General features: G+C 34.4%; 1 protein-coding gene across 6 annotated transcripts in view; it reads left to right on the top strand.

Annotated features, from left to right (window-relative positions):
* DGKB (diacylglycerol kinase beta) overlaps positions 1-22,408 on the top strand; it is a 331,647-nt gene that overhangs the window by 96,749 nt on the left and 212,490 nt on the right. For 4 of the 6 annotated variants that reach the window (XM_010712725.3, XM_019616441.2, XM_031553914.1 and 1 more), the window contains exons 13-16: positions 3,542-3,640; positions 12,277-12,309; positions 15,280-15,396; positions 20,508-20,581. In XM_010712725.3, coding sequence (XP_010711027.1) covers positions 3,542-3,640; positions 12,277-12,309; positions 15,280-15,396; positions 20,508-20,581 — 323 coding nt within the window. The remainder of the gene's footprint in view (positions 1-3,541; positions 3,641-12,276; positions 12,310-15,279; positions 15,397-20,507; positions 20,582-22,408) is intronic. The other 2 variants (XM_010712729.3, XM_031553913.1) reach the window with 1 other exon arrangement.

Genomic DNA, 22,408 nt, shown 5'->3' with positions numbered 1-22,408 from the left:
TTTGGCTGATGTTATTATTGTTATTGTTATAGAACAGCAGTTGTTTGCTCAGTGTTGTAAATAATAATGCGAGACTAAGGCATTTGTGAGTGTTTGTTTTCAACATACAAGTTTGGATGTTTTGTGACATATTTTCTTAACACAGGATTGCAAAACATGAAACATCATCAAAGTAAATGGATCCAGGATACTTTTAGATATAAGCTGTTATAATCACTTAGAAATGAATATTTTAGAAGAAAGCAAATATGTAGTCCAGATTGTTGTCAGAATGTGGATAATTTATTTAGACACAATCCAAAATTTTGAAATGCAGATAATTAAATTTAGGCTATGGCCATCTCTCTTTAGGTAGATAATTGAATAGTGTTCTGCTCTAGATAGGAGTGATTGCATCCTTATAATATGGCTTAATAAGAAATAGTATATATGGTTGCTTCTTGAAGTCAAAGGAAGCTTTAAATTCTGCAGGTCCTTCTATTTATGTATCCAAATGTCAGTGTGGACCAAATTTGTAAAGGTATTTTTACATCTTAAAGGTACATATCTACATTTGAAGGACTTTCACAAGCAGTAAGAAACATTGAGGAGATAATGAGACAGAATTTCTCACTGAAGATACTGTGTATTAGAAGCTTACTTCTTTTGAAAGTATCTTTGGTATCAATCTACTTAATTAAATAATTAGGTACCTGTCCAAACTCTTACTAAAAATAAGTATATGTTTTTTGGCATTCAGAATGAAAAATACTGGTTTACAATTCTGTGGTTATGTTTTTATCAGTTTTGAAATACTTTTTAATTTTCTGATTAATATTATGTTTTCAGAATAACTTTACTAATCTCTTCATTTAATTTTTATGACCTAAGTGAAAAATTGGTATTTTTTTAAACTTGAGGCACTGTAATTTAGATCTTATTTTCAGTCTCCCATTCAATTTTCTTATAGTTCTGCATAAGAACTTTTTTGTATGGTGTTTTGTTGTTGTTTTGTTGTTTTTTGTTTTTACTTATTTTTGCTAATAGTACTATCTTTCTTAATTAGTAAGAAAATAATTGCTTAGATTTATATTGGAGTCCTGTATATAGGCTGAAGGTCTTTTGTTCAAGGCATGGACAGGACAGTTAAGGCAGAGAGATCCCTCTGTGCATCTGACATTGTAAATAAAGAATGCCTTCTCTCTAATACCATATTGGAGTTAATGAGTTTATTCTTGAATTTTGGATGACAAATGGAGGCATGATTTTTAAATTGATATCTTGAAGTTATCATCACATCATTCATTTATTTTACCTCTTGTACAGAAATGCTGTTGCTGGTGTGTTTCTGCAGTGCAAGAGGCTGTTAGTTATTATGGAACTAATTCTGAGCCTCTTATTCTCCTTATTCTCCTTTTTCCAATTAACAGGAATACTTTAAAGTGAAATCACTGATTAAAATCCCCAAATTTAGAGATGTTTGGTACTAAGGATTATACTGAGTATAATGTTATACTGAGTTTTTAGCCAAGCTACTCCATATTTCTCTCATCTACCGTAATCTTGTAAATGTCTCTTTCCTCAAGCTTTCCCCACAGCAAATACATTTTTTTTTTCTACTTTGCAGACATTTGGTTGTGATAATATTCTGAACGAGCTAGGTTTTAGGGAAAGGGAATTTTGGGGGAAATATTTTTAAAATCTGCTAAATCATTTTTTAAGAAGAGATGCATCTTTTATTTTATTGTGTCAAAGTGCTATTTTCATTAAAGCTACATATCTTTTACCAGTTCAGTTGTCAATGATCAGCAGAGACTAATAAGAAGATTAAGCTATTTTTTCATAGATAAGTTTGCATGCCACTGAGTAACAGAGCTGCTAATTACCCCTGAATGTGCGAAGATACTTTTATTTGATGTAGTGTGGCCTAGTGTGCATTAATTATCGTACAAGTAGCCATACCACTGAATTAGAGAATTAGCATGACAAATGATTTAGATTACAGGGTTACCAAAATACCCTCACAATAAGGCTTTAATACTCAGAGTAAATCGAAACTCGTTAGACTTTTATTTTCTGTTGCTAAGTAACTGCCTGAAAAGGTAACTTTGCAGTTTAAATGAATACGGACAAGGCTAATGTTAGGTACCATTTAGTTCAACATACAGAAATGTTATGTCACATTAACTATACCAGATAACTTTATGAAGAATATATTACTGGTAAAGCTTATACATCAACAGCTGAGATAGTTTTATTGTAATTTTCATAGAGTTCAACTGACGTAGTTATATCATTTAAGGGAAAAATGAGTCAGTTGTTTGAAAAAGTGTGATTTACAGTTGCAGATATTGAACTACAGATTTTTTAGCAGCTATTCAACCCTTTGAATTAATACTGCATGCTACCCATTAAACCAGTTCGATCACCTGATAAATCAGACTTCTACTTCAAAATTTATGGTTTTTATTATCTTTTGATGCAAATATACATATCTTCTCAAAAATAAAATATTCATACTTACTGTACAAGTATTTTAATGAACAGTTTATTCAGTGCAAAAATAGTAAACTTTCATCAGATCTCACAATATAAATTTGTAGTATTTTATTGTGGCTGTTTCTAATAGTACTGTGAAGTGTACTAGTAGATGTGGATGCTTTGCAAGATCCAGGTACACAACTGAGCCTTTGCACTGTGTGGTTGGGTATATATGTTGAAGTATTCTATTTAGACATGTTTGATTTGAATTAAATCCTAAGTAATCAGTAACAATTTTTGATTGATAATGCAAAATATTTAAATATGTAATTATTAATTCATTGGCATTTTCTTTTGAAGTTATATACACATTTTTCCTTCCCATCTTTTTATCAATATAGAAATAAGTCAATGCTCTTTCAGTCAGAAGACTTGGGGATTTTCTTTCCATATTCTGAGCATAGAATACTTCTCATTGCTTTCATGAAAGCTGGCTGAATGCTAGAGTGAAGTAGAAAAAAGAAGGCAGTTCACATTCCTCAGTAGTCAATGGAGAAGTTTCTCCAAGATAGCTTAGAGCTCTTAGATATTCTTATCTGATTTTCTTTTTATTTTCTGTCTATTTTCAAAGATATTTTAGCATCACAATTGAATCAGTGGTGAGTTTATAAGCTCCAGGTAGGAAAGAGAATTATACTAATAATGCCGAATGCTGTCCCAGATTAATCTGAATTGCCCCCTAGCAGTAGAACAGAAGTGTTTCTCAGTGTAAAAAGTTGAAATGAAAGTTTAGTTTACCAGTAGTACAGTTTACTGTCATGCAAAATTCTCATTTTGTGTGCTGGACCATATGTTCAGTTTCTAAACTGCAAAGAATTTTGATTCACCATTCTTTGCTTCAATATAAATTCACTGCTTTTGTCAATCCTAAGAGGCTTTCCCCTTCAGTGTTTCATTTTCCTTGTAGTACTCTAGGAATAATGAGATTAATTTAGCATATCTAAACTCAGTCAATTCTAGAATGCACAGACTATAGTAGTGAAATACCAAAGCTGAATATTTATTTTCTGTCTTCTTGTAGTTGCATAACAAATGTGCTTCACATCTAAAACCTGAATGTGACTGTGGACCTTTGAAGGACCATATTTTACCACCCACATCAATCTGCCCAGTAGTATTGGTGAGTTGTCTATATTTTTATTCTAGATGTAATATTCTGTCATAGTTAACAGCTGAAATGATGTTGGAACTGACTGACAGAGGATTTGTTAAATTGACGGGACTGTGTGAACCTTAAACCTAATGGGTAATTCTGGCTGATTAGTTGTAGGTGCAGTTGTGCTTGATCCTCTGTGTATTGCATTTTCCTTCGTGTGAGAATGAACTTTCTGTAGGGCATATTATAACTGAAGCTGACTCAGGTTTTATCACTTACTCAGACTGTACTTACCAGAAACTGTATAGGCAGAACACTTGTACATTTTACATCTTTTATAGATCCAACTTCCCAGAATAATGAAGTTATTCTTATGGACAGTTTTTGCTTGGGATGCATATTGTATATCTGCAATGCTGAGGTCTCTGATCTAAGCCGGAGGTTACCTAGAATGATGACACTGGCCTTGCAGTAAGCTATGCATCAACATTATGGTATATTTTATTCTGCAGTAGTGGACAGTAAATTTCTCTGTCCACAAAAACAATAACTCAATTCAGTGAAAATAAAAGTGCATGCTGTATATGTAGGTGGTACTGAAAAGACCAGAGCAGCTTATGATGAAAAAAAGAGGTCTTCAGAATTAACTTATGTTTTCATAGATTAAATTGGATGTTTTGTGCTGATGAAAGTCATAGCATCATCACATAACAGAATAGGCATGTGGTTCTCTTACTTTAAATATATTTCAACAGTAACAGTAATAAATTCCTAGATTTAAAGACTGATTTTGGTAGTGAAAGAAAGTACAAAAATTTCCCTGCTGATCTTAAACCTGTTTCTGATTAGTAGTAATATATATGTTTATTTTTTGAATAATCCTTTCACTGTTTACTTGCCAGCCTGATAAGGAAGGAATCCTAGAGTTTGTTCCTCAGCATGAGTAAACTGGTAGTATCCCATAGCTGTTAATGAGGGTAAAAAAAGCGGAAAGCTGGTTTTGATATTTATGAAATATTTTTACGTATTTAAGAAAAGTCAGAAGAGTAGTTTTATTGTTCATCTATAATGGCGTTTTGATATTATCTGGGCATGTTCTGAATAGTAATTTCAAAAATATTATTTTAAGTTTATCAGATGATTGCATTTTCCATTACTTTATTTAATTTTCAGGTTTTTAGGTCATATTAAAATGTAGAAATTCTGTTTTTGTTATTAGACAGGTTTTGTTTTATTGTTATTTATTGTTTGCCATTTTTATAAACTGAATAAAGCCTCTGCATGAAATCTCATCTTCGATTACATGTATTTGTGTAACTCCATTTTCTTTTCAGAGGAGGAAGAGATGTAGCAGAATTAAGATTTTTATTCCATAATTTGAGTTTAGTTAAGTTGTTTAGAGGATAGATAAAACCACTCTAGAGTCAAAGTCATCCTTGAATAGGTTTGTTTTATCTGAAAATTTGGAAGACGTAAACAGAAATAAATGTTTTCCTGTATCAGAATCATGTTTCAGTATTGCATACTAATGATGTAACATGAAACAAATATTTCAGCACTATTTTATACATTGTTTAGAATAGAAAATTTGTTTTGATATGGTGGGAGCTTTATAGTTTTGTAGTATATTTGTTGCTCTATTTTCTTTCAAAAACATATTGAAATCCTGAGTACATTACAAATAATACATCAGTGACGTATCTACTAGGAATTCGTCTTAAAAATGTTTGATTGCAGTGTACATATTATTTATCTCAGTAATTTTTTAATTAGTTTCTCCCATTTTCTGCTAAGGGGATTCCTTTTAAGAAATATAGGGCCTCAGTGAATGTGAAACCAGCACTTTCACTGACAGCAAAAACAGTGATCGTACAGACATTGAAATTCTCTGAAGATGTAATAGTGTGTCTGTTAATAGAAATGGTGTGTTGCAAATCATGAATCTGACAGGCTTTCATCTAGGATTCAAGGTAGCTTCAGTGATCACCTAACCAATAATGTACCTTGCAAAGCTACTTATGTATGGAAAGCAAGAAAATGCAGACTGCCATTATTATCACATGCTACAGGGTCTTTTGTGCCATGTTTGCCCTCAGTTACTTGGTGGTATTAGGAAAGTTTTCAGGTATCTTTTTCTCACTGTTGTGCTTTCCCCAGGCGGACAGCTAAGCCTCATACAGCCACTCACTCATTTGCTTGCTCCACCGGTCAGGGAATGTCAGAAGGATGCAAGTAAGAAAACTCATGGATTGGGATAAGGACAGTTTAATGGGTAAAGTGAAAGCTGTGTGTGCAAATAAAGCAAAACAAGGAATTCATGCAGTACTTCCCATAGGAAGTACTGATAGCTATTTCCAGAAAGGCAGAGTTCATCACATGTAAGGGTTACTTAGCCATACAAGCATTGTAGCTCCGCACATCCCATATTCTTCTTTCCTTTAGGTTTTGTTGCTAAGCATAGCATCACATGAAATATCACAAAAACACATAATACTTTGAGCTGTAAGGTCATCTAGATAATATGCCTTAGGTTAACTGTGTCAGCTTTCCCAGCTATGTTCTCTCCCATATTTGTGTTCCCCCTCATCCTACTGTTACAGACAAGAAAGTGCGACAAACAGCAAAGGCCTTGATCCTGTACTGTTCAGAAACAGCTAAATCATTGGTGATTCAATGATATTTTTGTAACAAATCCAAAACACAACACCATGCAAGCTACTAAGAAGAAATTAACTCTATCCCAGTCAAAATGAGTTCACTCGCCTATAAGAAGTTAAGGTAATTGTGGGAAAGACAGTATGACAAGTTGAAAAATAGTTTATGTTTGGTCTCTCAAAAGCTTTGGCTTCTTTTCCATCCATCCTTTGGATTTCCGGACTTCTTCCAGAAAGCTGTCAAAGTTCACTTCTGACAAAGGTACAAAGATACCTTCTTAAAGATGTTCCCTCAACAGTACAGGAAAAATCCCTTCTCGTTTCTCATATGGAAATAAGGACATTCATATTTATATTTTTCTCATCCTTTACATGTAATTACTTCAGTTCTTGTCTAGCCTAGATTCTTTCTGCAAAAATAAAGAGAATTTTTTTCTTAAATTGCACTTCACAGCAATGCATATTGTACCAGAGTTACCAAACCAACAGAGTTGGCCTCTCCACTGCAACTTGGTGTCCAGGCCCACTTTTTTTTTCCATTTCCATTGATGTCAAAAGTCACTGTAGCTTTTGTATTCTTTGAAGAATAAGCTAAAATGCTTGTTCTTCCTGATGTTAGTATCACAGAGGGTGACGTTTCTTTTTTTCTTTTTACACTAGAAATTGTTAAGAAACCATGGGGAAACTCATGCAGTAGTTATTGTGTATGTTGTGAAATAATCATGCATCAGTCTAGATTCAGTTCCACATAAAGATTTTTCATATCTCACTGCAGTACTTTTACATGTTTTAGTGGAATATAGTGCACTAGTCCTTTTTACTTTTGGTTTACTGTATATAAGGACTATACAGTAAAGTTTTTTGCTTGAGTTAAATGAGTTCTGTTATAAACTGTGTGTAGAGATCTCAAGTGATAGTCTTTTAATAGATGTCAGATACACTTTAAAGCTACTCTCTTTTATTTCAGTAACATTTAAATTAATTCATACTGATTGAATAAATGTACATTGAGACTTGTTTCCTAATGAGGGCACATTTAGAGGAAAGGTTTTGCATCATTCTGATATCCTGTGGGTAATTATATTCTAATTATATGGTGGGGGGGGGAAAGTCTATAACTCAGTACTGATCTTGTTCATTGGACCCAATTAATTACATGCACATAATGAAAGTTCATGATAAGGTTGACTGTCAGTGAGTTTAAAAATCTTTAACTCAATTGAATCCTAGCCTACCAAGAGTACAGAATGAGATCATAACCAGGTTAAAAACTGAGTACTGGAATGAGATGAGTGACTAGAGAAGAAAAAATTGTTCTTTCTCTCTGATATCACTCCTCTCCCCAGTCCACCTGTTTTAAAACACAGAAGGGGAAAACTACCATAACTTTTGACTTCTTCATTTCATACTTTTCTTTACTCCATTTATTGATGAATATATAGGATATTCTATTTTTAATTATCTGTATGGAGAAACAACTAGAATTTTCTATTTCCAACCAAAATAGAGTTTTGTCTAATGACAGTTCATCTAATAAACACCTATTAAGTGTATATATATTTCATTAAGTACGATTATTTGATTCCACTATCATTTCTGTGAATTTTAAAATGAATTTTTTTAAATTTAATTTCTATCATTGATTTTGTAAACTACAATTAAAATTACTAATTTTGGAGAGAAAAAAAAAAAGAGGTAATCATGGGATAAATTGTAAGACATAAGGTGCCTCAAAAGCAGTGTGAGCATTACTATACACGAGTTACCACTATCTCCATAGTAGCCAGTTATATCAAAGGGGGAGATTCTGGTGAAATATAGAAGGCAAGAAGTGAACAAAATAAAATTTTAAATTGTATAAATTTACTTCTGTTTGATTTTCAACTTCATTTTCCAGCATTCTGGGATGGTAAGAAGTTTGAAACTTTTTTTATAAGTGAATTGTTTTTCTCTTTTGCCTAGTAGCAATATTTAAAATATTTTAGGACAAAATCATACAAGCATAAATTTTACATATAAAATCACTGTATACACCACATGTAATATAAAATAGAAATATAAAATATAATCATAAGTAGAGTTCACTTGATCTCGTAAAATATATGTAGCTGTATAGTTTCATGGCGATGACAAATTTATCTGATTTGGGTTAGGATTTTGCTTTTTGTTGTTCAAGAACATAAATAACTGTTCAAAAAATCTTCTCTTTATAATTAGTCCTATTTAGGCACATAATGACACAGCAAATGACGTGTTTTAGCCAAGTGCTGTGCCTTATGAAACTAAACAATATACATTGTGATCTATAGGTTCACACTTCTGTGATTTTTATGTAAATACAGGAAGTATGCTGTGCTGGAAAAAAACAATGCAGTTTAAAGCTGAAAGTACAGTATAGTAGTTTTATTTCCCTAGAAGTATTTAGGGAGAATAAATAGCTCGTACCTGTTCTATAATTGCAACATGGTAAAATAGATTCTTTTTTTCATGTCTGATAATATGCTTTACTGGTAGTATTTTCCTGTGATAGTTAAATGTTGCTCACATAGGAAAGCATAAATGTACAGATAGCAGAAGGGACTGAACAGTTCCTCATTGAAAAATGAGCCTTCTTTAATACCTTTCCCAGTTTTTTTAGTCCTGAAATGATTCTTCTGTTTTTGTTACAGTAGAGAACAGTGTTAACTCAGTTGAATACAAGCTCAACATGGAGTACAAGAAGTCAGTGTAGGGTGTAAGCATCTCTATGAGCAGCCTGTTTCTTTGAATTTGAATACTAGCCTTGTGCTGAGTTTTTCAACGCACAAGATACCACAACAACAACTACTTGAATTTATATGCTTCCGCCGGGGGGGGGGGGTGGTGTGTATGTGTAAATTTTAATCTGGTTATGAATATTAGATAGTGGTTTAGCAATTGAAACAGACGAAAAAAAGTTGTTTTCTTTTTCCTTTTTCAGTTGTGTATCGTGTTGCAGATTCGATTCTCTGCAAATCTAAAACAGACGTGAAATATAACGGTGTGCTTATCTACACTAAGAGCTTTTTCATTTCTTCGAAGTCAAAAGGAAATTAATAATTGCCCTGGAGGAAAATGTATCTTCCTAACTAATTATCTGTTCGGCAAACACAGTTCAATGTTAAAATAATAAGATGCTGATAAACTGAAATGGTAGCCATTCAATCATTTTAATTTATATCTAGTTGCTTGCCTACAACTCATTACTATTGCCTGTCCCTACATTTATTTCTTACTTTCTCTCCTATTGGAGTGCCTTACACCCTTGCCTATATAGAATTATAGAATGTTTTGGGCTGGAAGGACCTTTAAGATCATATACTTCCAACACCCAGATGTTGTCAGCAACACTCCCACTAGACCATATCACTCAAATTTCCATCCAACCTGGCCTTGAACACCTCCAGGGAAGGGAATTCACAGCTGCTCTGGACAATGTGCTCCAGTGTCTCATCACTCTCTGCGTAAAGAATTTTCATATTCCATATTTTGTCTTTCATTTAGGTCCTTTCAAGTACTGCAAGGATGCAATGAGGAGCTTTCTCCTCTTCAGGCTGAATAAATCCAAATCCCCCATCCTGTCTATGGAGGAGAGGTGCTTCAGCCCTCTCATCATCTTTGTGGCCCCCCTCTGCACCCACTACGACAGCTCCTTTCTTGTACTGGGTACCATAGAGCTGAACCTAGTACTCCAGATGGGGACCTCACAAAGTCAGAGTAGAGGAGGGGACGATCCCTCTCTGCTGGCCAACCTTCTTTTGATGAACCTCAGTTGGCTTTCTGAGCTGCAGGTGCACAGTACTGGCTCATGTCAAACTTTTCATCCACCAGTGCCCTCAAATCCTTCCCCATAGGGTGTTCTTTATCTTCTCATCACCCAATCAGTATTCTTGTTTGAGATTGTCCTCATCCAAGTACAGGACCTTGTGCTAGTAAGTATATTTTCAAATTATTTTTGCAGCTCTGTCTCAGACAATGTGTATTGTTGCCTACTATAGCACAAGTTCATTTTAGGTTGCAGGTAAAATAATAAGTTTTCGTTCTAGTGTTGGAGCATGCTGACGCTAACATTCAATGGGTGCAAGATATCAGGCAAGTTATCTTCAACAAACTAAATGAACTAAGACAAACATGCAAATGAGGTATACTTGATAGTAATTTTGATATGTAATTCATTCAGTCTTTATAAAGATAGATTAAACAAGTAATGTAATGTGTATATAATGTTATCATATAACAGTTCCTTGTTGAGAGCAGTCTTGTTTTGAATCAGAGAAATATTTTAGAGTGCATTCTCAAATGACAGTCTCCATTCTAGAACTATCTTTTTCCATATATTTAGGATACCAGTGATTGAAATACATATACATCCTTCAGATTGTGTGGTGCAGTGTGTGTGTGTGTGTGTGTGTATATTCACACACACGCATATATAATCACAGATGCATCTAAATCATAGATGGATGTGACATCAAATAGCTATTACAAATAGATTGCACCGTAGGGTGTTTTTAGTTTGTTTGTTAGTTTCTGTATTTCTGTTTTGTTTGTTTGATTGATTTGGCTTTGTTTTTTTGTTTGTTTTTTTTGTGTGTGTGTTGGGGAGGCTCATTTTTGGTTTTCAGGTTGTCTGAGTGATTCTCCTCAGATACTGTATAAGTGTGGACAGGAATTAAGTGGAAGAGAATTTTTATAAGCAGACTCTTGAATACAGCATAGATTTACAAAATTACAGTGTAGGAGTACTTGATCTAATCTCTCTTCGCATACTAAAGATGAAATTTTGCATCTCTTGGAGACTCCCACTAAAAAAGTAGCTCTATGGAGTCAAGGACCAACCTTTAAAGAACACCAACCCAACCGTTTCTCCAATTTCTTTAAAAAGCACTAAACTTCACTCTGGTATTAAGTCATGTGTTTTTATTTCCATTATCTTCATGCTGCAAACATTTGAGGATATTTTTGCATGATATTCTGTGGATTCCATCAGATCATCTTCCATGATCAGATTCCTGTGATAAATATATCTTATGCACATGTATTTTGGGCTTTCAAGTACATACATTATCTGTAGGTATATACTATAAAAGTAGTTACCCAAAAATCATCTGATGTTTTCAATAGGTACTTGACAAATTGTATAGTGATATCAAACCATTAGCAAATACTAACTAACACTAATATTCACTAATGGTTTTATATCATTACACAATTTGTCAAGTAAACTAACGCTAATATTCACTAATGGTTTTATATCATTACACAATTTGTCAAGTAACTAATAATCCTACTTAATGTACAAATTCTAAAAATGTACTGTTATGTATGATCATAGTTGTTTTCTAAACAATTAAGAAAACTACAGATTCATACAAATTGAATAAAAGACAAGGTGGAAAAAAAATTTTTGCTGTATAGGCAGTGGATTCCATGTCAGCAGATAAAATGTAAACAGATAATTAGTAAGGCATTAGTATTCATCTGTTTTCTCGTGAGTTTCATATTTCTAAATGTCACTTTTGTGTAAAGGAAAAGACTGTTTATGCAAAGAAAAGGTTGAAATACTGTTTAGACCGTATATGTTTTATACTTTGTCCACTTTAATAGAGGAGAACTTTGAAAATAACGTTCCTTACACTAAATGAGGTTTCAAAGACTGAGAAGATGAAATAAAATGAGCATTCCCTAAGTACCAAGTACCTTATTTTATTGTGTGAAGTAGTATAGTCATCAGGTTTTGTAATACTTTCAGTTATTGATAAAATGATCACACATACTATTCCTGGAATATGAATTATGTAATGTAAAACGCTAGAGGAGTAATGTTTCAGGTTGTGCAAATACGTTGAGGAGGTGGGGGTGAAGCACAATGTACGTTAGTTGTTAAATACAACTGCTGCAAGGTAAGGTTCCTCGTGAGAGCTCTTGCAGTGCCCCTTGCCATCTCATCTGTTTGGTATTGCAGCCTAACCTTCTTTTTTTCCACAGACGCTACCCACTTTAGGAGGTTTGCTCCCTGAGGTGCGTAACGGGAGGCATCCTTGTGCGCACAAATACTAACGGATCATGATAATGTACATTTTTCTTGCTAAAAGTGCATTTTGGGGCTGAACTATAAATTTAGGCATGGTGTTCTGTGTTGTCGTTTGGAAGACCCTGTCTCATCAATTCTTTAATTCTTATTTGGATTATTGAGAGATAGATGAACTGGGAGTTATTATCTGAATGGTGCTTTCTGGAGCAGTTCTGAATCCTAGAAGCTCCGTCCTCTCAGTTAATGGGTAGTGATCTCAATGTAGACGTTCAAGGGGAGAAAAGAGAGTGTGAGATGTTTAAAAATGAGTGAAAAAGATTGTTTTGGTAAGTACTGTTTTGAAAGGTATTTGCTCTGGCATATACCAAAAGAACAGAAAAGTTCACAATTCTTTGAGCCGTCAAAATGTACAATAGCTTTTAAAATGCTGTTTCAGTATCTCTGTCAACCTCATGCATGTTCACTAAACAAAGTCATTCACAGAAGCATTATTCATTTTGTATGTCTCAATTAGAAAAGATATTAAATACAGCACAGTTGTTGTGTCAGTGTTTCTTATGCTGAAATATAAATGTTTGCATTTTTAAAACCATTTCTTCAGTGCATGTTAAATTTGTATTAATGTTGCTAGAGCTTGTAGAATATTATCCAAAGAAGGTTTTGTTAAACTGTTATGACTTGATAAGAGAATGGCACTTGTTGGTTCCTGACAATCTTGGATATCTTAGTAATGTTACATTGTGGTTCCTGGAAGAAAGAAAGGTGATAGGAAATACTATATCAGTACTCCCTTGGAAAAGTAGACCTTCAAGTATACTGTCATCAAATATCCATATTTGATTTTTTATAACACTTTAGAGAATTCTATATCAAGAATATACGTTTTCCTTTAAATTGTGTGGAGTATATGGTCTGATTTTTGTGGTCACTGCTTAGGAGGAATTGTTTTGTTCTGTAAGGCAAGCAATTGTTTTGCTTATGGGACAGGTAATGTAAATTGTGGAAAGCATGTTGCTGTTGCAGCAGTCATAGAGCCTAGGCAAAATGAGGGTATTTGCTGTCTTGTCTCATGCTAGGACAAAGAACAGTATCAAAAATTTTGTTTAAAGTAATTGCTACTGGATTTTGCTCAAAAATGGTTGATTACAGAAGTTTTGGCTATTGTGGTAAGCATCCTTAATGTAAAGACAGTTTTCTACAGCATATAAATATTTTTCCTCTAAATAAAAGAATTATTTTGATGCCAGACTTTATAAGGTCTCTTTTGAATGGTGGTTTTAAGCTCTTAACATACTCCTCCTCTATATGTCAAATCTGTTCCTTTCTCTTAACTTTGAACTGTCTAGACTTTTAAAAACCCTCTCTCCTTCTCTAATTTTTGTTATGAATTGCAATTTTCTACTATTCGTGTGTCTGCACTTCTGAAATCTCATTTAGTTTCTGAATATTTTGCAATATCCAGTTTTGGCCTTAGAAGATTAGGTAAAAATTAGGCCACCCTCAGCAAGTTTGCTGACGATACGAAGTTGGGAGGATTGGCTGACACGCCTGAAGGCTGTGCTGCCATTCAGCGAGACCTGGACAGGCTGGAGAGCTGGGCAGTAAGAAACCGGATGAGGTTCAACAAAAGCAAGTGTAGGGTCTTACACCTAGGGACCTTGGACCACTGTTTGCTTCAGGATTAGACTGAGGCTAGGCAGGTGTTCAAATTTAAGAAAACCAACGATGATAGAAAAACAGTGGTGAGAAACATCTGTGTTATGGTGATTCTAGAAAGGCATAGTGTTAAGCTAGGATCTATTCCATTCCTCCCCAGGGAATCTTTGTCATTGCTTCTTACCAGTTTAAACTGCTAGAGAAAAAGTGGCATGGATTAATTGCTTGTGCAATCCCTTAGGCTTTATCAGAGGTACCCCAGAGATGGATTTGACCTGGTATGGAATGTAAATGGTTAATGTTTAATGAAATATTTACAGAGGGCAATTGCAGGAGATGCAACAGTGTCCTTCATGTTCTTTTCCAGTGCAGCAGCTTTGTGCCAGCCCTTTCCCCTGACAATTAAAAGCCTCCTCGCTCTTGTGAAGTGAGGAGAGTGGCTGGAGAGCAGTCAGGATTGGTTTTACTGATTCTATTTGACAAACATCTGCTTGTCTTAATTTATGGTGCATTTTTGGACAAACTAAAAGGACATGCTGGGTGCAGTTTATAAATAGGATAAATGACATGCAAAGAGCAAGGACAGTTTTTGCTTTCAGAGTTTTCTGAAATGACCTGACAAGAGTTGCAAACTTCTAAATGTTTCAAAAAACAATCTGATTATGCTGTATATCACCATCAAAAGTTGACAGCTGCTTAGAATCTAATGTAGAATCAGAACTTCAGCAAAAGTTGACAGCTGCTTAGAGTCTAATGTAGAATCAGAACTTCAGCTGGTTTCCTTCTGATACAAAATGCCTTTTTTATAAAAAGCTACTTTAAAGGTCAGCCTCTTATAGATAGACAGTCAAATGATCATGGTACATTTAGAACAGATATATTTTGTTGAAAGTGGTGAAATACTCTTGAAACATCCAGCCTTTGTTAGCAGTTAGAGATTGTGAAATATAACTGATCTGTTAAATGATTACATATTTTGTATGATTGGTTTTAATTTTCAGAATGCCAACCTAGCAATGTCAGATTATCTTTTCATATTGCATTAATTTGTATTGTGACTGCACACCTTCATTCATCTACTGCCTAGTCATTATAAAATGTCCAGGCAAATAGATATTTTGTGAAGTGGACAGTCATTGTGTAGTAGCTTGACTGAGATCTCATTTTCATTAAAGCAGAATCTGACATTACTTTCTAGTCAAAAAGCATAGAGGTGTGATCTTAGTTATTGTTTTGTAGCATTATATAGTGTGTTTAAATGTTTAATTTTCTCTCTTTTTCTTTTTTTCTTTTTTCTGAAGGAAAGGCAGGCAACAGTGAAAAAAGAAAAGGGTTGTCCCCAGCAAATGAACAAACTGGGAGAACGAAACAAAATGCAGAGAGCAAATTCCATCACCGTAGATGGACAAGGTCTTCAGGTGTGATTATTGTTATTTTAATTTTAAGAGATATGAAGACAACAATAGAGTAACCAATCTTTAAAGAGAAATACTTCCTATGCATTAGTTCTTCTAATATTTCACTCTTACATATTTAAAAATAAAAAATAACAATAAGCTAAATTCTTCCATCTGTACAGTAATCCTGCGCAAATCCTCTGCTTCTCATATGATTGGTAGGACTTACTGAAATGGGGGGCAAACATTATCTGCAAGGTACTTGTGCCATGAGTGAAGCTGTATTTGAAGTTTTTAGTGTTTGTAATTCAACAATTTTTTGAATTTATGCTATAAATCTATTACTTGGTTAGTGTTGATTCATCCCGTTTTCACCTTTTAACTGAAAGATGAATGGATTAAATTTCAAAGATGATATTTCTCCAGGTATTGCCAAGTAGGGAATTTAGTACACCAAAATTCAGGGTGGAGAAAGGCAAAGTGGATTTCAGTAGTAGCAATACTACTACAGGGTGAAGTCAGTGTTCATGTGTGTGATGATTCTTCTTGAGTTAAGTGATTCTTGTGATAACTATGTGATAATCATTTACTAAACATAGTTTAGTAGACTGTTCTCTCTTCCTTTTGATGTGCTACAAGTGAGCTTCAGTAAAAATGATTCTGTTATCATAGATCAAACACTGAATACTTTATAATTATTTCATAATGTATACTATTTTGCCTGTATAGAAAGACATAATATTTCCTCTTTTCAGGTTAGTGAAACATTCTCTTTGTGACAACTCAAAAGGAAAAAAGAAAGAAGGATAAAACTTATTCAGCCTCATGAATGCTCCGTTGATGACCTAGCATTATACTATGGTGGTCATTATCCATGGCTCTCAGCTCATTTGAGACAGACAGAGCATAAAGCAAAAAGGCTAGAGTATTTGCTGATGGAGTACTGAAGTTCTGTCAGACACAGTGTAAATTTTAATGTGTGGTTTTAATAAAATGGTACTAGAAGTTAGAAAACTCTGTTTTCTAAGTATGCTTCCAGTGAGCACAAAAGCTCTAGGTAGAAGAGTATCTTTGAAATCTCCTTTTGGTAGCAGTGTATCATTATTATTTTTGGTTTTACTTCTAGTGTTAGATTGCTTATGCTTATAGCTTGTTTTCTGCAATCATTCAAGTCGGTATTTCACACTCTTGTGATACAGTGCCTGATAGGTTCAAAATAGTAATCTCTTAGCACCACTCTTGCATACACAACATTCTTAAATTATTAAAATCCTCTTTTAGATAATGATGGCATTAGATTTTCTGTAATTTTGTTATTGTGAGCCAAAACTTATCTCTTTCCATTATGAATTCAAAAGTTGGAATTTGTAATTGCATTTATTATTGTTTACAAAGGATCATATTACATTGATAGCATTAGAGATAATTCTGCAATGATGTCTTTAATTTTCTGATCTTAGTATAGTCATTGTTTCTCTCTGTTAAATAAAACTGAAGTAATAAGAATCCATCTTTGCACAAACAATTCCAAGGCCTGCTCTGGAAGTAATGCCTCCTATTTTGTTATGTTGGTCCACACTATCAGAGGCAGGTATTGGTGGAATGGCTGTAGAAGTTGAACCTTTCTGCCAGTATTCCCTTAAATTTTCTTGCCACGTGGCAGATGACAGCAGAGTGGCAGTCTGACAGAATGGCATCTAACATGGAAGTGCAGATGAAGCAAAGATGTGAAACTGAATTCCTTCATGCAGAAAAAATGGCACCCACTGATATTCATCGACACTTACTGAACATCTGTAGAGACCAAACAGTGGATGGGAGCACAGTGAAGTGGTTAGCATTATGTTTCAGTAGTGTCAACAGCAATTTGAATCACAAGCATGTTCTGGACAGCCATGCACAGCTGTCCCTCAATGAAATGGAGAGCAACTTGATAAACTCATCTGCACAATTTAGTGGATTACAGCCATGGAAGTATATATGTGTAGCTGAATATTATCTTCAGTGCATTGGAAATCACAGAATCACAGAATCACAGAATTGTAGGGGTTGGAAGGGACCTCTAGAGATCATCGAGACCAACCCCCCTGCCAAAGCAGGTTCCCTACACCAGGTCGCACAGGTAGGCGTCCAGGCGAGACTTGAATATCTCCAGAGAAGGAAACTCCACAACCTGGAAATGGTGGCAATGTTGGAATATCACAGTTTGTGCCAGGTTGGCCCCACAGATTCTCACACAGGAACAGAAAGAACACCATATACAAGTTTGTCAGGTCCTGTCGAACCAATACAAGATTGAAGGTGACAGTTTCCTGGACTGCGTCATTACCAGTGACAAGATGTGATGTCACCACTGTGAGCTGGTGTCAAAACAGCAGTCCATCCAGTGGTGACATGATTTCCCCATCAAAGGAAAAGTTCAAGATGCAGCTCTCAGTGGGTTAAGTGACATGTGCTGTCTTTTGGGATAGGGAAGTTGTGATCCTTCCACATTTCATGAAACCCAGACATATCATCAACTTTGACCACTACATTGCAACACTGGCTAAGATGAAGGCACAAACTTCTAGTCAGGTCAGAGAAGACGACAGATTTTATCTTGTAACTTGACAATGCCAAGCCTCATATCAGTTTGAAGACCATGGAGCGCACTGCCAATCTTGGCTAGACTACTCTTCCACACCTGCTGTATAGTCTGGATTTGATGTCTTCTGACTTCCATCATTCTGGACCAATACAAGATGGACTTTGTGGGCAACTTTTTCCTAGCAGCAAGGCCATCATAGCAGCTTTGAAACAGCTTGTCATTTCATTGTCAGGTACAGATTTTTATGAGTGCAGCATGTTCATCCCGGGTGAAAATGCATAGCTAATAATGGCGACTGTTGAAAAAAACAGTGTTTTGAAGCTGAGAATTTGCTCTATCAAATAGTGTCAATGTGTTTTTTGCATCTGTTATAGTTTCCATTGAAACAAATAGGAGGCATTACTTTCAGAGTAATCTTCATAAATTTTTTATTGGTAACAGTAATCATAAGCCTGGTCATTGTGAAAGCTAAATGGACTCCAAAGGATTTCCATAGTGAAAGACAGATCTGTGGGACTGTTGAAGTTATGGTGGTTTTTTTTCACTCACAGATTGTATAATTTGAAATGTTTTCCACAGTCAAAATAGAACCAAGTAGGTTTGTTCTCAAAAACTTTAAGTCACTTGTTCAATTACTGCATAGAAGTTGCCTTTATATCCTTCTAGATTAAAAATGTTCACCTTTTCAGTCTGAAACTTTTAATTGCATTATGTAAAAATCTATATTATTTAGAAAAGCTATAAGAAAATAATTGAAAGACATTATTTTAGAATTGAGCGGAATACAAACTGCTTATTCTATTATTGTTTTTTGATGGTCTTAAACTTACCTGAAATAAAGTATTTTTATTTTATATATGTTCAAATCTAAGTTTTTGCTGAGAAAAGTATCATGACCAATCCTTCCTTCCATCAGACAGCTGTGAGCAGGTAACTTAGTGACAGTGGAGATCTGCACAACTTAAAGACAATTAATCATAGTTAAGCACATTCATCTTGCTTCTTTCTAGCTAACCAGCATAATGATCAGGATTATTATTTCTAATTAGAGGAAGTAATAGATCATGTATAACCTTAGGATGAGTCTCATTAATTAACCTGCGTCCTAAGGGATTTCAGTAGGTAGTCCATCTCTGTCACAATGAACACCATTGGTTTACACGTAGTTCACAGGGACAAACATCATGGGAATTGGCTAAATAACTAAAATTGATTAAAAGAGTAGATAAAAATTAAATATATGACAAACTTGACTATATTGTGTAATTTGATGTATGTTTCAACATGCACCACTATATTGAAACAGTCTACAGTGACAGAATCTGATCCGGGGTTAATTTTGTACTTGGTTTAATTCCAAAGTTTGCTGGAGCTTTTCCTTATTATGTGTTAAATATTGGATCAGAATTTGATCAATTGTTTATGAAGTTATGGATGGAATTGACACTGTCCTGCTGAACACATGCTACTAAAAGAAAAGTGCTTTCAGATACCTATTTGACTATGTGCCTGTGTTTGCAGGATGCCTGTAAGACATGTTATGTTCCTTGGTTCTGTCCTAAATTAAATTTAGTGGAACATTCTAATGAAAAGATTTTGTTGTTTCAGCAGTTGTGATTAATGATTTTGACTAAGAACTTTAAATACATTGTTTTGAAATAGTGAGCCTAAGCTTTATCATCTCTGTAACTGATAAGTGTATGACTTTAGAGATGTTGGCTTTAAACTCTTAATATTTTTTTAAACATTCTAGACTTATGTAAGCCTTTTACATACTTCACAGTAGAGCAATGACAGTGAACACTTGGGTTTTATAGCATCTGATATCATTATTATTACATTGAAGGAAGAAGTTTGTAAGCCATAGTTTGTCCTTCTTTTGTGTTTTCTTCTCTCCTTTAAAATTTCAAGCTTTCTGAATTGTTTAGAGGGGCTGATTATTATTCTGTTTGTAACGTTTTTTAAGCATGTGAATTCATATCATATCAAATATTGCAATTTTCTGTCATTTATTAAAAATTAAAAACAACTATGTGGACTTAAAGATTTCATCATTCTTTATTTCACCTTTATAGTACAGTATCATTTCCTCTTCTCCTCACTACAAAATGCAGTTTCTTCATAGCTTTTTTTCCATAGGAAATTATTCTTTTGCAGAATCAATCATGCATTTCTTAGATTTGAAGTTTTCTTCTCTACTGAGAAGATATTGACAGGTATAACCTACATATAGCAGTATTGGTTTTAATGGAATTACAGGTTAAAATGACATCACAGTTGTATTACAGACACCTAGCATTAAATACATGTGTGTACATAGGTATGTATTGTATTAGTATGTATTACTTTGCCACAAATTACAAGTTTTATATATGTATGTATATGTATAACTTAAGTATTATTGTAAATTGTAGAATTGCTGCCAGCTTGCTTACTGAACTTAACATAGTTTGCATTAAGCCTTTTGCTTTCTATCTGCTATAGGAAAAAAAAAAAAGAATGCAACACAGCATTAATGAGTGGCTGTGTTATTCCCTCCTTTTAGATCACTCCAGTTCCAGGCACTCATCCACTTTTAGTTTTTGTCAATCCTAAAAGTGGTGGGAAACAAGGAGAAAGGTAAGACTTATTCTTTCTCTCTCTTACATTTTCTCTCCCTTCTGATTTCTGTAATATATTCTTAAATGATTTTTAAGGCTTCATATATGAAAAGACATCCAAAATTTCAGTATTTTTTTAATGGTGCTTCAGATTTTGACATATCGTTGCCCTGTTTAGAAAAAGTACACACCAGCATACGGTTAGAAATCCTACAGTTAAAAACTAGAACAAGTTCTAGGTTTAATTTAACATCAGGAAGAGAAGTTATACTCCCTGTATGATTTTGTGTGATTTGCATGCAGATGTGTTGTTACATTTTGACTTTTATATTGTAACTTCTAAATTAGAAATTTTTTTTTTGGTGTCATTGCTGTGACATCATTTAAGTCTTGAAAATGTTAGTCATCTAGCCAAGATCAAGCTGAAGATGACACGTAGGTACTGGGTTATGTGAATACTGAAAAGGAGGGATTCAGTGTGTTTCTAAAGCTTTGAACAATTGAGCACTTGAGTCAACTTTCCCTACCAATTTACTGATTCCTTTAGACTGTTTCTTTGAAACACTGTCTCTTAAAAAGCCTTCCAACAAATGGGGCTAAAGAGTTGTTGTTAGGACAGTTCTCAGAGCTGATGCACATCTAACCAAAACTACACTCGAAGTCCTCTGAAAGAAGATGCTAGAATCTAGAAGCTGGTTATTTGTTCCCTGTACTGATATATCTGGATATCAACAATGTCAACAATGCCACTTATGTTGAAGACCGTTAATCCAAAAGGTTCACCATACCTAATTTTACAATTGTAAGAATATACTACAAGCCAACAGTTGACCATAAAACGTTCTTGTTTCAAACATAGCAGTTGGTGGTCTTGGTGGACAGTCAGGAACATTGTAGGGGTGATGCAGTAGCATGCAGTTTACCTTTTTTAGAATTTAGATAGGAAGTGAGTAGATCAGGGATCTGGAAGTATATAAGTAAGAAGTACATTTGAGAGCCATGCTTATTTAGTCATAATCTAGGAACAAGTTAGTTAAATACTGTTTCACAGCTTTCAGTCCCCAGCTCAGAATTGATCTCAAGTTCACTATCTGAATGAACTTAATGCACATGAGGCATGTCATGAAATATTAGATATTCTCTGGCATAAAAGCAAATGTGAAATGTTTTCTCCAGTTAGAGCTCTCGTTTCCATTCACAAATTACAGTCTGACGCTCTCCAGTTTATTTTCATGCAATTGTTACTGGTGCCAAACTGATCACAGAGGTTATCTGAATTTAAAAAAAAATGAATCCCACTTTATTCACTAACACCACTAACGCTATTACCTTAAAGTGGTATTACACACTGAAGTATATAGCAGGGGGATATCAGTAGGAGTAGAGCTTAAGTTGTAACAAAAACACAGTTTCCAAAACAGGCTTGGAGGTGGTGGGGGAGTGGGGAGAAGAAAACTACCAAAAAAAACCCCCACTAATTTTTGTAGATGAGAATTTCATTATTATCTTGATTCATTGAAATCAAAGTGATTTTTTTGAGAACTGTTTCCCAGTCTTTATTTGAGATTTTCTCTATTTGAGAGATCATGATGAATTGTTATGATTTCTAATTGACTTTCATTGAACACAGAAAGGTTACAGCAGATACTGTCAAGGCTCCAGTGTTCCCACAGTTCCCTGTATGAGATTTTACGCTTTGCCATATGGTAACCCAACCCATGTCATTGCCCTTAGACTTACAGAGAGTGCATTCATCCATCTGATAACCAGTTGAATAAATGTATTCCCCTAAAAAGTACTCTTGCCTTTTCCTTTTGTATATTTTTTCCCTCTCGCCCCTTTAAAA

The sequence above is a fragment of the Meleagris gallopavo genome, chromosome 6, assembly GCF_000146605.3.
Source record: "Meleagris gallopavo isolate NT-WF06-2002-E0010 breed Aviagen turkey brand Nicholas breeding stock chromosome 6, Turkey_5.1, whole genome shotgun sequence".
NCBI classification, from domain to species: domain Eukaryota; kingdom Metazoa; phylum Chordata; class Aves; order Galliformes; family Phasianidae; genus Meleagris; species Meleagris gallopavo.
The sequence above is the reverse complement of the archived record's forward strand: the minus strand, read 5'-3'. Positions and strand labels throughout refer to the sequence as shown.